This window comes from Alnus glutinosa, chromosome 2 (genome assembly GCF_958979055.1).
Source record: "Alnus glutinosa chromosome 2, dhAlnGlut1.1, whole genome shotgun sequence".
Lineage (NCBI taxonomy): Eukaryota > Viridiplantae > Streptophyta > Magnoliopsida > Fagales > Betulaceae > Alnus > Alnus glutinosa.
Window position 1 is genome coordinate 26,349,409 of NC_084887.1, and position 14,848 is coordinate 26,364,256.

General features: G+C 37.7%; 1 protein-coding gene across 8 annotated transcripts; it reads right to left on the minus strand.

Annotated features, from left to right (window-relative positions):
- Window positions 1-248: 248 nt before the first annotated feature.
- On the minus strand, window positions 249-4,452 carry LOC133862037 (C-type lectin receptor-like tyrosine-protein kinase At1g52310). Of its 8 annotated transcripts, none has more exons than XM_062297882.1 (6): window positions 4,321-4,452; window positions 4,150-4,234; window positions 4,028-4,058; window positions 2,508-2,933; window positions 1,807-2,377; window positions 249-1,029 (listed from the first exon to the last, which is right to left on the minus strand). In XM_062297882.1, the coding sequence occupies exons 2-6, from the start codon at window positions 4,222-4,224 to the stop codon at window positions 504-506; spliced, it is 1,629 nt and encodes a 542-aa protein (XP_062153866.1). In that variant the 5' UTR covers window positions 4,225-4,234; window positions 4,321-4,452; the 3' UTR covers window positions 249-503. The 8 variants fall into 8 exon arrangements, with proteins under 8 accessions (XP_062153866.1, XP_062153864.1, XP_062153863.1 ...); XM_062297880.1 differs by having other exon boundaries at window positions 4,022-4,058; XM_062297879.1 differs by having other exon boundaries at window positions 4,141-4,234.
- Window positions 4,453-14,848: the final 10,396 nt, after the last annotated feature.

Sequence of the window (14,848 nt, forward strand, 5' to 3'; positions counted from 1 at the left end):
CACAAATCAATTGAACGAGAGATGACTCCTAAACGAGTTCTTCTGTGAATTTTGTCTTGCTCATACCTTCAACAGAGTTATTTCTTGAGATGAGGGATACTAGAGCTTGTTGATGACATTTAATACTCCTTTTCTTACACATCCCCCAACTTCAACTATCTTGCATAGTAAACAGTAAGAACTCAAATCACAATCATAGCCATGATTCAGAGCTATGGTACCACAGTGAATCAAAGGAGGGGCAGAAAGGGGTTAACATGGGGCAGTTTGTTTCTAATGATTGAAGATTGTATTCACTGCACATGTCCATTATTTGCAATAAATACACATTTGCCACAATTACATTAACGATAACACTACAACAAAGTCGTCTTCCACAAATACATTAGTGCTAAATCCTAGTTGCTAATATTGCTCCACAAAAATGATTTAGGCACAGAAAATATGGGGAAAATGAGTCCCCAATTCATAATTAGGTATGGAGTACTAAAGATTAGTGGAACTCACTTTACAATAGGTGGCTGGGCCAACTGTTGCAGCTGATGGACAACATGAGACATTCTGGGGCGCATAGATGGGACATGCTGTGTGCAAGCGTAAACAAGGTCTACCACCTTTTGAATGACACCAGCCTCCGGAATATCAGAAGAAGAAGAAGATATGTGAGGATCCAAGAGATCTGGGTAGCGATGAGCCTGAACCAGAGGCGTAGCCCATTCAAAAATACTCTGCCAACCTACCGAATCAACTGCCTGTGCAGGCCTACGCCCACTCACAATTTCAAGCAGCAGCACACCAAAACTATATACATCACTCTTTGTTGTAAGCTCATTTCTGTACACAAATTCTGGAGCAAGGTATCCATACGTGCCACCAGCCATCACAGTCCGCTCATGCATCACTTCATATGGCACAAACTTTGATAGGCCAACCCCCATTAAATGTGCTCCAAACTCTTCATCAAGTAGTACATTACTGGCACGTATATCTCGATGCACAACATGTGGCTTAACCTTGTCATGCAGGAATCTGTTTCAAAATATATAAAAAGTAAGACTCAAATTAAAGCACATGAGTAAGCATCAACTCTACCACCACACCAAGAGAAAATTTATTGGTCATATGCCAACAAGTTCATAAGAAAGAATTTTAACACAAGTTTATTGTTGTTGTTGTTGTTGTTGTTACTCTGATTATATATAATTCTTCATTTTCTTGTTATCCTCTTATTATTGCTATATATTGTTTATTATGGCTGAAGATAATGTTGGAAAAAGTAACACGTCCATTGCATCCATCACTATCTCAAACTTTGGAAAGAAGATGTATGATATGATTTTTCTTAGATACTACAACAAACAATTAAAGAGCATGTATCAACTACATATTGCATCATTTGCCTATTAGAAAATACAGTCAAGATGTGACATATTGGCGATACATTTCATGTTATCTACAATATAATTAAAAATAAATTACTTTTAAAATATTTGTTATATGACATGTTTAATCTTATGTGACAACGCACCAACATAAGTTCCTCGGAAGAATCTCATGCTAGAGACTTGAGCAACTATAAAGCATCATCCATGCATAATCAATATGGTCTAGTGATCCTCTTTTTTTTTTTTTCCCCTTTTTTCTCTATATTATTTTTTCTTTTTTAAATTCTTTCCTAAGGACAAGATGGTACCAGGGGAAGAAGAAGGCATGCACAAGCAAATATAACTTTGACAAATATATGCAGAAACATGAAGACAGAATAAGAATTACAAGGCACAGAAAGAAGGAAAAATATATACATACGCAATTCCTTGAGCAAGAGTTGTGGCAATTTTCATTCTCATAGCCCAATCTAAGCTCCGGCCCCCCCTTGGGATGTGGTGTAGCCATCTATCCAAGGGCCCATTAACTATGAACTCGTAAACAATGTAGCGGTCACCATGATCATAGCAACATCCCTTTACGGCCACCAAATTTGGATGGTGAAGCCTTGCAACCCTTCCAATTTCAGAATAGAACTCCTTTTTCCTCTGAAAGCTAGATCTCTTCAACCTCTTAACTGCCACCCTTGAGCCATCAGGTAGAAGGCCACTATACGTGCCACCCGTCTTGGCATCTCCAACTAGACGGTTTCCTTCACTAAAGTTCTTTGTAATTGACTTTAGTTCCTCTTTGGCGAAGACTTTCCATGATGGGGGGACTAATGCAGAAGCTGCCGGATTAGATAGTTTGCGAGACCGTCTGCGCTTCTTGCTCCGCTTGTAGGCAAGAAGCCAAACTACTACAGCTAATGTGGTGCAGAGGATCAAGCCACTTACAACTGCAAGGATGATAAGATATTCCTTGTGGCAGTGCAAGTGGTGGCATATGCTTCCTGAAAGAAATGGAAAATAAGGTCTTCTCCATATGGTTACCATATATGGATAGAAACCAACAAATCATAACTAAGACAAAAAAAAACATAAACAAGAGCAATTAACTTGAAAGAGAGACAAAGTACATACCTATATCAATCATGCATATAAAAGCATGAGACATGTTGCATTTCTCACTAACAAGAGATGCTGATCCATTAGTCACCAGTGTACATAAATCAAACGAATTGTTGATGTGGCAGGACAAACTAGAGCAATTGGATTGAACAGTTGCATCAGGAAAGATGGACGCATTCCAATAATATGTATTATCTGACCACTTCCAACCAGAGCCGATAGTAGAGTTGATACCTCTTCCTCCAATCCAACAGCCTTTGGCAACTTCACCACATAGGCTACGAGCAAAGCTCAGTTCTTGAAATGATGTTAATGCTAGCAAATGCCCACCATAACCTTTACAGAGGGTCTCTGACTCATTCCATGACTGGGAGCTTCGCATATAACCAAAGCATTTACTTTTATTAAGGCCAATGACCCAACCATTAGGACACGATGCTGTGCACAGAAAAATGAAGCACTTTAACATAATAGCTAGTGCAAAATTGAGAGAAGCCATGAACAGAAACCAACACATTACAACAAGACAAATTTCTATATGTGACACTACTTGGGATATTATTTGATATAGAATATGATAAACACTGTTAACAGCACAAACAAAAAGTTGCATGTTATCAGCATTGAGGATGTACGTCAAAGAACACAAATAAGCAGAGCATATGAGAAAATCACGATGCATCTACAACACCTTTTCCTCTCTTGATCCAGCTCATCTCTGTTAATAGATCTTGATAATGTATCTTCCAAAGACATGCAAAAAAATATGGCATTATTTTTTTAATATATTTTTTTTAATAAGGACGTAATCATAATGCATCTTTTAATGTCACAAGTAACTCTGCTGATTTTACACAGGTATACCATTCTCTCACAACAAAATGGGTTCATGCCACCTAAAACTGGTGCGGGTGTCAAGTACCCAGTGGCCTATATTCAAGGGGAGATAAAACTGAATGCCTCTTACTATAGGACAATTAATTTTCAGCCATCACTTGTAAGGAAACAATTCTATCAATTAAAAGACGTGTTCCTCGTCAGTAAAGAAGTTTCACTCTTTGTGATCCGGCGAATTATTCTACTTTTTAGTCCTCTCTTGAGGCATTTCCTTTAAAAGTTTAACTGATTTACAAATCAAATAACTTACCCAAAGAAGGAAAATATATATATATATATATATATATATATATATATATATATATATATATATATATATATATATATAACATCTATCACAGAGAGCAAAGTTAAATACCCAGAATGCTTATTTTACCATTCCTTGTACGTTTTGTACAAAAAATTCCTAAATTATATGAAAGACACAAAAAATCTTGCTTTAACAAAAAAAAAAACTACCCATTTCATTTTTGATGCGGTAACTAAGTATGCTAATGGAAAAAAAAAAATATATATATATATATATTCTAAAATATTTTCAAGTACAAACAACAAGAACTAACTCATGGAAGTAATTTTAATGTTAAAAAAATAAAAATATATATAGAAACAGTAAGTTACACACTTACACACACCTTTACCAGCTTCACTCGAGCCGTTAAATCCCTAAAAAATAAAGAATAGAAGCTTCAGTTCAGCTTTTAACACAATGTGAATTGCCTCAATCGTAACATGCAAGAATGTATACTGTATTTACCGAAGCTTGTACGCGGAGCAGAGCACAAGTAATGAGGAGCAGTACAAGTTGCAGATCAGCTAGTGTCAGCTTCATTTCCAAAACCCTAGAAAGGAAAAATTGAAACTGTTAATTACCAAACCAGTTGCAGAGAGAAGGTTAAAACAAAAATTCATAAAGTAAATTACTTACGAAAGGAAAATATCAGCACATTACGAGTAAATCAAAATTTCCACCTGTTTGGAAACCAAACAAAGAATCAGATTGACACACTTTCATATTCCTTTCTTTTTCTTCCTTTTTGTCGGTAAACGCAGTGGGTGGTCAACCAGGGATGGAGCCATGGGGGTAGCCGGTAGGTGTGTCCATGAGCTGGGCCGGGCCGGGCCGGGCCGAGTTCGGACACATTGCGGCCTTTTTTTTCTTTTTTCCCGGTCCTAACAACAAAATGCTTATTACAAAAAGTATACCGTCAATACATTTGATGATTTTGAAAAGTATATTTTAATTTTGAGAAATGATAAAAATCATTCATCCAACCTATTTCCGTACAGTAAATGAATAATATTAAATTTTGATCGAATAATAATTTTTAAAAGGATGTCAAATTTAAGGGATAAAAGAAAGATATACGAATCTTATTATAATATTACTCTAAATATAATATGACCACCATGACCTTAATTGATATAAATATGATTTCAGATTTATTACCACAACTTTTTTTTGTACTCATAACATCTAGTCGTGGGGACCTAATTGTCCTATACATAGCCAATGATTTATATATCTTTTCATTAGGCTTGACAATTTTGACACGACCTGCGAATTTAACACGAACACGATACGAATATATAGGGTTTGGATTTAGGCTATAACCCGTTTATGACCCATCAACCCGTTTATGACACGTTTATGACCCACCAACCTGTTTATGACCCGTTTATGACTCATCAACTCGTTTATATCATATTTATGATGCGATAATTACACATTTTTTTACCAAATTAGTTAAATGGGTTGACACGCTAACCTAATGGATTGATACGCCAACTAAATAGGTTGACACGACAACCCAAATTGCCAAGCCTACTTTTCATTGAGGTTGTAATGTTTTTTTTTCATTGAGGTTATAATTGAAACAGAAGAATTGGATGTACATAAGAAAAGGATACATAGTTTTGCTTGTTAATGCATTTTAAGGGATGTTTTTGTTTTTTTCTATGAAAAAATGTTCTAATATAATATAAAAGTAGAAATTGTGGGATCATTTGATAATGCTCCTTGGGAAGAGTATTTTATTTTTTAGCAAAAAAGTAAAAGTATTAACAAACAACTTCAACCACTTTATATACTCACAAAAATACTCTAAACTATTTTAATATTTATATCACACTAGAAAACTTTTTCAACCCAACAAAAAAAAAAAAAAAAAACCTGTTTTTTAAGTGTTTTGTTTTTAAGTTATTTGTTAATGTTTTTGCTTGGACCGAAGAAAGAAAGAAAAAAAAAAGTTTTAACAAAGAAAGAGCTATAAAACCTTAATCAGGGGATTTCTAACCATGTTACAGACAAAATCAAAGCCATTATTTTTTCATGAAATCAGAGGTACAACATGGAATGAACACATTTTACAGTGATAGTTACATAAAAAAAAAAAAAGAAAAAAAAAAAGAAAGAAAGAAAGAAGAAGAAGCTAGTCACCACTTATGGGAGGTATAATGGCTAACTCATCATTGTCTTTAACAGTTGCTGACTCGGTGGCATATTCCTCATTTAGAGCAAGAACCATGCACCCACGGATCTCTTCCAAGCTAGGAAACCTAGCAACTAGATCATTTAAACAATCATGGGCAGAACTACCTGATGACACCTCTAATTGCATCTCACTCAAGCCAGTCAGATCTCGAGCTCTTGCAAAGAACAAACCTTGATCTTAACAGATGAACCTTCGTTCCCCTCAGGTATAGTATCCATAGTTTGAGTCTTAATCTTTCTTTCCATTATATATGTCATAGAACACCAAGCCTAATGGATTATTGGAGATTAAACATGTTTCCCACAATGATAACACTACAATTTCAAATCTATAAAAACCATGACAAAGATTAAAAAAAAAAAAAATACTAAATTCATATTACAATAGATCAAAGCAAGAACCAACTTGGTTTTCATGTACAATAGCAGTCACAGAGATGCTGAAGAGATATATTTTTTGGAGTAATGATCAGACAATGCCCACATTCGCCCTATGGCTTGAAGAATAGATTACAAATTCAAACATGTAAATGAACTCTAAACAGACAGGTTATCACAAAATAAAATCATTCCAGACAGTAAAATCCATGCCCAAGGTGGGTGGGAGAATCAGTTTCTGTTCACTAATATGGCCGACGATCTCTGAAGGCAAAATCTGCGCAAAATTCATAAATTATCATGTATTTTGACAAGCATATTGTCACACCTGTAGAGTTTGTGACTTGCTTTCATCGAGCCATACCGTGGGCCCCTCTTTTTTCCTTGACTTGTCTTTCTTCACACACGTGTCTATGTGGTTTTTTTTTTTGGGTAGCTTCCGCAGAAGCGTGGTAAGAAGGGTAGCTTCCGTAGAAGCGTGGTGGAAAGAAGCTTCTCGTGGAAGCTTTGTGCAGAAAAATGCATAAGCCTTTTGTTGAAAAAAAAAGGGGGGCCTCATTCGGACCTTTAGTGGCAGTGTGCGAAGAAGACATTTTTGAACCGAAGAAAAAGAGTTACAAGCAGCAGGTTTCGGTAGTGTACCCTTTGGGAGAGAGATAAGTCTATTTTGTCTCTTTTGTACTCTCACTTTTATTTCTCACTATTTTTCTGGTGTAGTGAGAGGTAAGGGAACTATAGAGATTTTTCTCTTTTGTATTTAGTTCTCCTTTGTTGTGTGAGAGTGAGATAAGGGTGTATTGTGATTTTGGGTTTGAGTGGTTTCTCTTTGTATTGCACTTTGTACTCCATCCTTGAAAAGTGAATTTCTCCTGGATCGTTTCTGTCAGTGGATGTAGGCTTATTAAGCCGAACTACTTAAATCTTAGTGTCTCTTAAGTAGTGTTGTTATTTGCTATTCTATAATTTTTCTGCTTCTTTGGTGATCCTAGAATATTAGTTTGTCACAACAAATTGGTATCAGAGCTTGGATCTTTATTTTGTGGGATAGCTACTGCAAAATTTGAAGTAGAAAAATTTGATGGTCAAAATAGTTTCAATTTATAGCGACTCAAGATGCGGGCTTTGTTACAACAACAAGGTTTGGCGAAGATTTTTTATGGCAAGGTGCCATCAACATCAGCAAAGGAAATGAAGGAACTTGATGAAAAAACCCATAGTGCAATTTTGTTGTCTCTTTCAAATGAAGTTGCTAATGAAGAAACTGCTGCTAAACTTTGGAAGAAGCTGGAGAACCTGTACATGAAGAAGTCTTTCATTAACCGGTTGTATTTGAAGCAACGGTTATATACCCCCAAGATGAAGGAATGTATACCTCTTTGTGATTATCTTGATGAAATTAATAAAATTCTTATGGACTTAAAAAATATTGATGTTCAAGTAGATGATGAGGAGCAAGCCTTGATTTTGTTGTGTTCACTACCAGATTTGTTTGATCATTTTGTCAATTCAATGTTGTACGGTAGAGATACCATCTCCTTAACTGATGTTAAATCTGCTTTGAATTCTATGGAGTTGAGGACAAGATTGAATGGGAAATGTAGTAATAATCAGGCTAAGGGTTTATTTGTTAAGGGTTGTTTGAAAAATTCCTCTAATTTTAGAGATCAATCATGTGAGAGAGACATAGGAAGCCAATCCAAGTCTAAGAAGAATGTTCAGTGTTACTATTGCAAAAAGTATGGACATTACAAATCGGAGTGCCCGAAGCTAAAAAATAAAGAGGAAGGTGATAAGCTAAGTTCCTCTTCCGTGGCTGGTGTTGTCGAAGGAAATTTTGAGGCTATAAAATTTGTCCTTGCTGTTACTGGTTCTGATGGTTGTTTTAGCGATCAGTGTGTCCTTGATAATGCTTGTACATTTCATAAGTCCTCTAAAAGGGATTAGTTTACTACCTATGAGTCAGTCAATGGTGGTTCAATCTTGATGGGAAACGATGTTGTCTGCAAGATTGTTGGTATGGGTACAATCAGGATAAGGATGCATGATGGGATCATGAGGACTTTGAAGAATGTTCAACATATACCAGATTTGAAAGAAAAAAAGTCATATTTCTTTAGGCACTTTGGCCTCTCTTGGATACAAGTATTCCGGTGAAGGTGGAGTCGTTTGGTTTTGCAAAGGTTCATTGGTTATAATGCAAGGTAACAAGGTTGATGGCCTCTATTTTCTTCAGGGAAGTACGGTGACAGGTTCAGTTGATGTGTCTTCAAACACTACTCTGTTATAGCATATATGGTTGGGTCTTAGCAAGGAGGTGAAGCTTCAGGTAGAGATTCACAGAGGGTGCAAGATGGCACTCAAGATCAACCCATCATAGACAGCCATGGTTTCGATTTTGATGATGAAGATCCACAAGAAGAGCAAGAGACTAGTATTGGGGCTGGTAGACAGAGGAGGCAGATTAGGCTACCTCAGAGATATGGTTTTGCAGATATGGTAGCGCGTGCACTTACTGTGGTAGAGGAAACTGCGGTCCAGGAGTCTTTCACTCTTTTAGAACCCGTCACAAGTAGTGATTATGCATTTTGGGTTGTTGCCATGAATGAGGAGATTGAGTCTCTTCATAAGAACCAAACATGGGATTTGATGAAATTGCCAGAGGGTACGAAGGCTGTCTGGTTGAGGAGATCCTTGTATGACTTGGAACAATCTTTGGGACAGTGGTACAAGTGTTTTGTGTATTGTAGGTAATTTTCTATGTTTATTTGTTGCTCTATATTGGATGACATGCTTATTGTTGCTAAAAGCACGTTTGAGGTTAAGAGGTTGAAATATTTTTTGGGTAATGAGTTTGAAATGAAAGATTTGGGTGGTGCAAAGAACATCCTTGGGTTAGTGAGTACTCAGTATGATGCATATTTCAGACTCTCAGCAGTGTTAGCACTACAGAGTGAGGATAAGGAGCATTCCATATCGCATGTACCTTACTCTAGTGTAGTTTGGAGCTGCACTTGTCCAGATGTTTCACATGCAGTCAGTGTTGTTTGTCTTGGAAAGGTTCATTGGCGAGCAGTGAAATGGATACTTCGTTATTTACAGAGCGCTACAGATGTTGGTTCAGCCTTTGACAGAGAAAGTGGTATCGGTTCTAGGGTCATTGGGTATGTTGATTCAGATGATGTTGGTGATCTGGTTGTGACATGAGGAGATATCGCATTGAAGAAAATTGTCTATAACGAAAACCCAGTGAATATGTTGACTAAGCCAGTTTTGATTCTCAAGTTCAAGAGGTACCTAAACTTAATTGTTGTTTGTAGCTTGTGATTACCCTTAGGGATGTTGGAGGAGACGCAATTAGGAGATTTGTGTTGAGGACTTGATGAAATTCAAGTCAAGGTGGAGATTTGTAGAGTTTGTGACTTGCTTTCATCAAGCCATACCATGGGCCCCTCTTTTTTCCTTGACTTGTCTTTCTTCACACATGTGTCTGTGTTTTTTTTTTTTTTTTTTTTTTTTTTTTGTAACTTTCTTTGGAAGCTAGCTTATTGTAGAAGGTTGGTAGAAAGAAGCTTCTCGTGGAAGCTTTATGCAAAAAAAAGGCATAAGCCTTTTGTTGAAAAAAAGAAAGAAAAAAGGCCTCATTCAGACCTTTGAGTGGCAGTGTGCGAAGAATATATTTTTGCGTTGACGAAGAAGAGTTCCAAGCAGCAGGTTTCGACAGTGCACCCTTTGGGAGAGAGATAAGTCAATTTTGTCTCTTTTGTATTCTCACTTGTATTTCTTGTTGGCGTGAGCTGTAAATATGCTAGAATGGAAAGTCTACTAATATGGAAAGAAATTAGTGTGCTATGATTATGGCTTGATACTAGGCATGATATTTGTATAGACCAAAAATAGGATGAATTAGCCTCTATTTAATTGTATTGATTCAATGGAAATAATATGAAGTGAGATTATTCCCTAATTGTTAACATGGTATCAAAGCAAGAAATTCGATCCTTGCCCCCTTCCCAGAAAAAACCCTAACCATGCCCTTACCTTTCAACAATGACCGAACCTGTCACCAACGCCGGCAATCCTCCACCACAGACCAACTCCATGCTCACCACTCTCACCCATCAAATGACGGAAGCCCTCTCCAAAGTTCAAACCCCGACCATGTCCACCGAAAATTCGACTGCTCCAATCGGTATTAAGTTGGACGGTTCCAACTATGTCCTTTGGTCCCAAGTTGTCGAGATGTACATCTCTGGCGAACTGACAACGCCATTGTCAAAGGGTGTTGATCAATTCGATGGACCCAACCCTCATTGGTAATTTCATCAGATTTCCCACTGCCAAATTGATCTGGGATGCCATTGCAACGACCCTTATTTTGATGGTAGTGATACTTCCCAGGTCTACGAACTCTGGCGACGCGTAGCTCGGTTGAGATACCGAGCTTTAAGGCCTCTGGCGCGAAATTGACTTCCACCGCCCAAATCCGATGGAATGCACCGCCGACATCCACCACTACAATGCCCTAGTCCAGGAAGACCGGGCCTATCTCTTCCTCGACGGGCTTGATGATCGACTCGACCACATCCGGGGTGACGTGCTCCAGATGTGCCCCTTTCCTTCCATCGAGCAGGCCTACACCCACGTCCGTAGGGAAGCTCTTTGGTAGGCCGTCATGAGCTCCGATGATCCAGAAGTGAACCCCAGCGCTGTCTTGGCTACCAAGGGGTTGAAACTAAATCCAGCCCTTTCATATGTTGGTGCGGCCTCCTGCCCGCACTCAGGAAAACAACATGTGACCCCTAGGTCACGAAATACCGAAAATGCCCCTACTAGCATAAAATGTTCCCACTGTGGGAAACAAAATCACATGAGTGATAATTGCTTTAAAAAAAATGGTTACCCTGACTGGTGGTATGAATTGCAGGCAAAGAAAAAAAAGACTATGGGGGTGCAGATACAAACATTGGCACTGTGGCTATAATGTCACCTGAACCTCACCTTTCTCTAGTTCCTCACACCAAGTCCCCGGATGTGGACCCGGTCTCAGATTTAGGTAAGATTGGTTCAGGTTTAGCAACCTCCTCCAATGATGGCAACTGTAATGCTTGGCTCCTTGATTCCACAACCACAGATTACATGACCTTTGATGATACCGATTTTACTACAAGATCTACCCCGCGATGCACTTGTGATGAGAATGCTAATAGGGTAGTCTCTCCGGTTATAGGAGCTGGCACCGTGTCCCTGTCCCCTTCTCTACAACTATCACATACATTACTTTTCTCATCACTCTCACATAAGTTACTATCTGTTGGCCAAGTTACTAAAGAATTAAATTGTGTTGTCCTAATTTACTCTCATTTTTGTCTTCTTCAAGATATTCTCACCAAGGAGATAATTGGGCATGGTACTAAAAGGGGGGGGGGGGGGGGGGGGGGGGGCTCTATTACGTGGATGATGTCAGCACAGGTCATGTTTTTCACGTAAGTAGTGATGGGCGGGAACGGCAAATACAGTTATGGCATTAACGATTAGGGCATCCAAATTTTGGTTATCTGAAGCATGTACTCCCTGAACTTTTTTCTAATATGGTGCTTTCTAAATTGAAATGCCCTACCTATATTGTAGCCAAAAGTCACCGTACTTCTTATTTGCCAAGTTTAAATGAAAGCATTGTTTCGTTTACACTTGTTCACTCTGATGTGTGGGGTCCCTCCCCGATTTCTATTGTCTCGAGAGTTCGTTGGTTTGTCATCTTTGTTGATGACTGTACCCGCATGACATGGCTCTACTTGATGAAAAATAAAGACGAAGTGTTCTCGATCTTTCAATCGTTCCATGTGATGATCCAAACTCAGTTTTCTGCCAAACTCTGAGTTATCCGGTCTGACAATGGTGGCGAATATGTTAATCAGCGTTTCCGCACCTACTTCGACCACCATGGACTCATTCATGAGACATCATGTCCTCAAACACCTCAGCAAAATGGTGTGGTTGAGCAGAAGAACCGTCATATTCTTGAAACTGCCCGAGCTCTACTACATGGAAACCATGTGTCGACTCGATACAGACCCGATGCAATATCCACCGCTGTCCACCTCCTTAACAGACTTCCCTAAAAAGTCTTGCAGTTTCAGACCCCACTCCAGGTCCTGGCGTCCCATGTCTCCCTACCCACGACCTTCATGCTCCCTCCCCGAGTATTTGGGTGTGTGGCTTATGTGCACCTTCACAAGCACCAACGCAGCAAACTAGACCCATGTGCTCTCCAATGTCTTTTCTTGGGTTACGCTGTGCATTAGAAGGGCTATCGATGCTATGATCCCTCTATCAGTCGACTCTATATGACTATGGATTTCACCTTCTTGGAATCTGAACTTTTGTTGGACCAAAAATGGTGCAAACCCAAGTGTAGGTTTTCGCAAGTATTAAATCACTATAAATCTGAGGTCGATCCACAGGGAATGATTAGACACAAGAGAATAATTGAAAAGAAAAAAAAAAATTGCTTTTGATTTCCACTCGAAAGTGGAACAAAGAAATATAATTTAAATTAAAAAGTAAACTATGAAACTAAAATAAATAGATTTGCTTTGGAATAAAATATTAGAAAAGACTAGGGTTTCAAGGATCCACCTAGTATTTTGTTACATATTCATGGAACAAAAAAAATATAAAATAGATCAAACGAGATTTTTCGCTTTTGTATTTAGTTCTCCTTTGTTGTGTGAGAGTGAGATAAGAGTGTATTGGGATTTTGTGTTTGAGTGATTTCTCTTTGTATTGCACTTTGTACTCCATCCTCCTGATAGTATAGTTCTCCTGGATCGTCTCCACCAGTGAATGTAAGCTTGTTAAGCCGAACCACTTATATCTCAGTGTCTCTTGAGTTTGTGTTGTTATTTGCTATTCTATAATTTTTATGCTTCTTTGGTGATCCTGTAAAATTAGTTTGTCACAACAACACCTTTGACCCGGGTTAAACCAAGCAAACATGCACTGCCTACATTATAAGCAATCAGTCAACATTATCAAGGCTACAAAAGGCTAAATTTTTTATCTCTTCAATTAGGACAAAACTGCCATGAATGAAATGGGTGGAAAGCGAACAACAATCGAGGGTTCTAATCAGAATCTAACCCATCATTAATTATCTAGATAAAACTTCTTATTATACTTACAGAATCTGCCAAGAACAATAGAAGTTTGTCTCCACATGGCTATTGCTTTCCAATCTAATTCTCACAAACCCACCTCAACCGAACCAACACAGACACAGAAAAGGGTAAAGAAACAGAGAGATGTATAACAAATTAGGGTCTATGTATGTCTGAAAGGTATCCATCATGTCTAGTTGCTTGCTCACAGAACATGGGCATTCATTATGCTTTGTTACAACTAAGCCATTCACTTAAAGCCCATTGTAAACTTGATTGCTATCAAACACGACCTAAAACGATACATTATATATCATGCAGTGGCAGAGTCACGTTAAGGCTCGTGGCCCATACAATTTGTTTTAATATATATATATTTTATAAGAAAATTTGTTAAGTAATTGGTTTACGCCCCTACTGAGATTTCAACAAGAGGTCGTTAAAATTAAGATCTCAACAAAACGAGAAATTATATAAATATTTATCTTACACATCTCATTTTCATTTCAAAAAACCACAAACCCTTCTCTGCCTTCACTGGTCCCAAATGTACACCCTTTCACTTCCTCCACCATTCTGAACACAAATCATCATTTTGTATGACAATAAGTGCATCAAAAAATGCAAATAACAAAAATAAAAATGGTAATAAATCTTGCAAACTAACCATGTAGACTTGAATCCAAAAGGTTTGCTTTCTAGTAACTTAGACAGCATAATACGGAAAGTCCCTGGTCTTTCGTTAAAACTTCTTAACATAGAATTTAGGAGTTGGCACATATCCCTGGAAATGACAAATGGAGAAGTATATCCATTTGTTTATGAGAAAGTTGTCATTAAAAAAGAAACAAAAAATATATATATATTTAATATAAACAAGTTGTTCAATTATTCGATTAATAAAATTTAAAATAGATATATGTGGAAGCTTCTTAGGGACTTTAACGTAATGGTGGTGGACATTTCTAATGAAGTTAGGAATGCTCCCAACTTGCTCATTTGTCAAGTGGTTGTTACCAGAAGTGGCACATAACATAATCTGATACAAAGAATGGCTAGGCGGAAATTTGAATTTCCATTTTCGTAAATTATAAATCGAAGAACCCAACATGATTTTACTATTAAACCTATCCTTGTCACTGGATTTATATTGCACTATAATGTGAATAAATCTTAGTCTATCGAGCGAATCGAATGTTACAGGACAATAGAGCACATAAAAGCTATGCTCTAGAATAATTTCAAGATCCCCCGAGCACAACCAACACTAAAAGTTTTCAAAAAAAATAGCTGGGAATCAATTGGGAGAGGTGCCAACAGATTTGGTTGTTCAACTACTATGTAGCAAAGAAGCAATGACACCATCGAAAGAAATTGTCGAGTATGACTCCTAATACCCATAATGCATTCCACTTGGGTTGCTGCAC

Excerpts from the sequence above, each read along its gene's own strand:
- LOC133862037 (XM_062297877.1), bottom strand. The coding sequence starts at position 4,224 with ATGAAGCTGACACTAGCTGATCTGCAACTTGTACTGCTCCTCATTACT. Across the intron at positions 4,059-4,140 it reads TACAAGCTTCGGTAAATACA|GGATTTAACGGCTCGAGTGA; the intron begins GTATACATTCTT and ends TTTATTTTTTAG. Across the intron at positions 1,030-1,806 it reads ACTCTTGCTCAAGGAATTGC|ATTCCTGCATGACAAGGTTA; the intron begins GTATGTATATAT and ends ATTTTGAAACAG.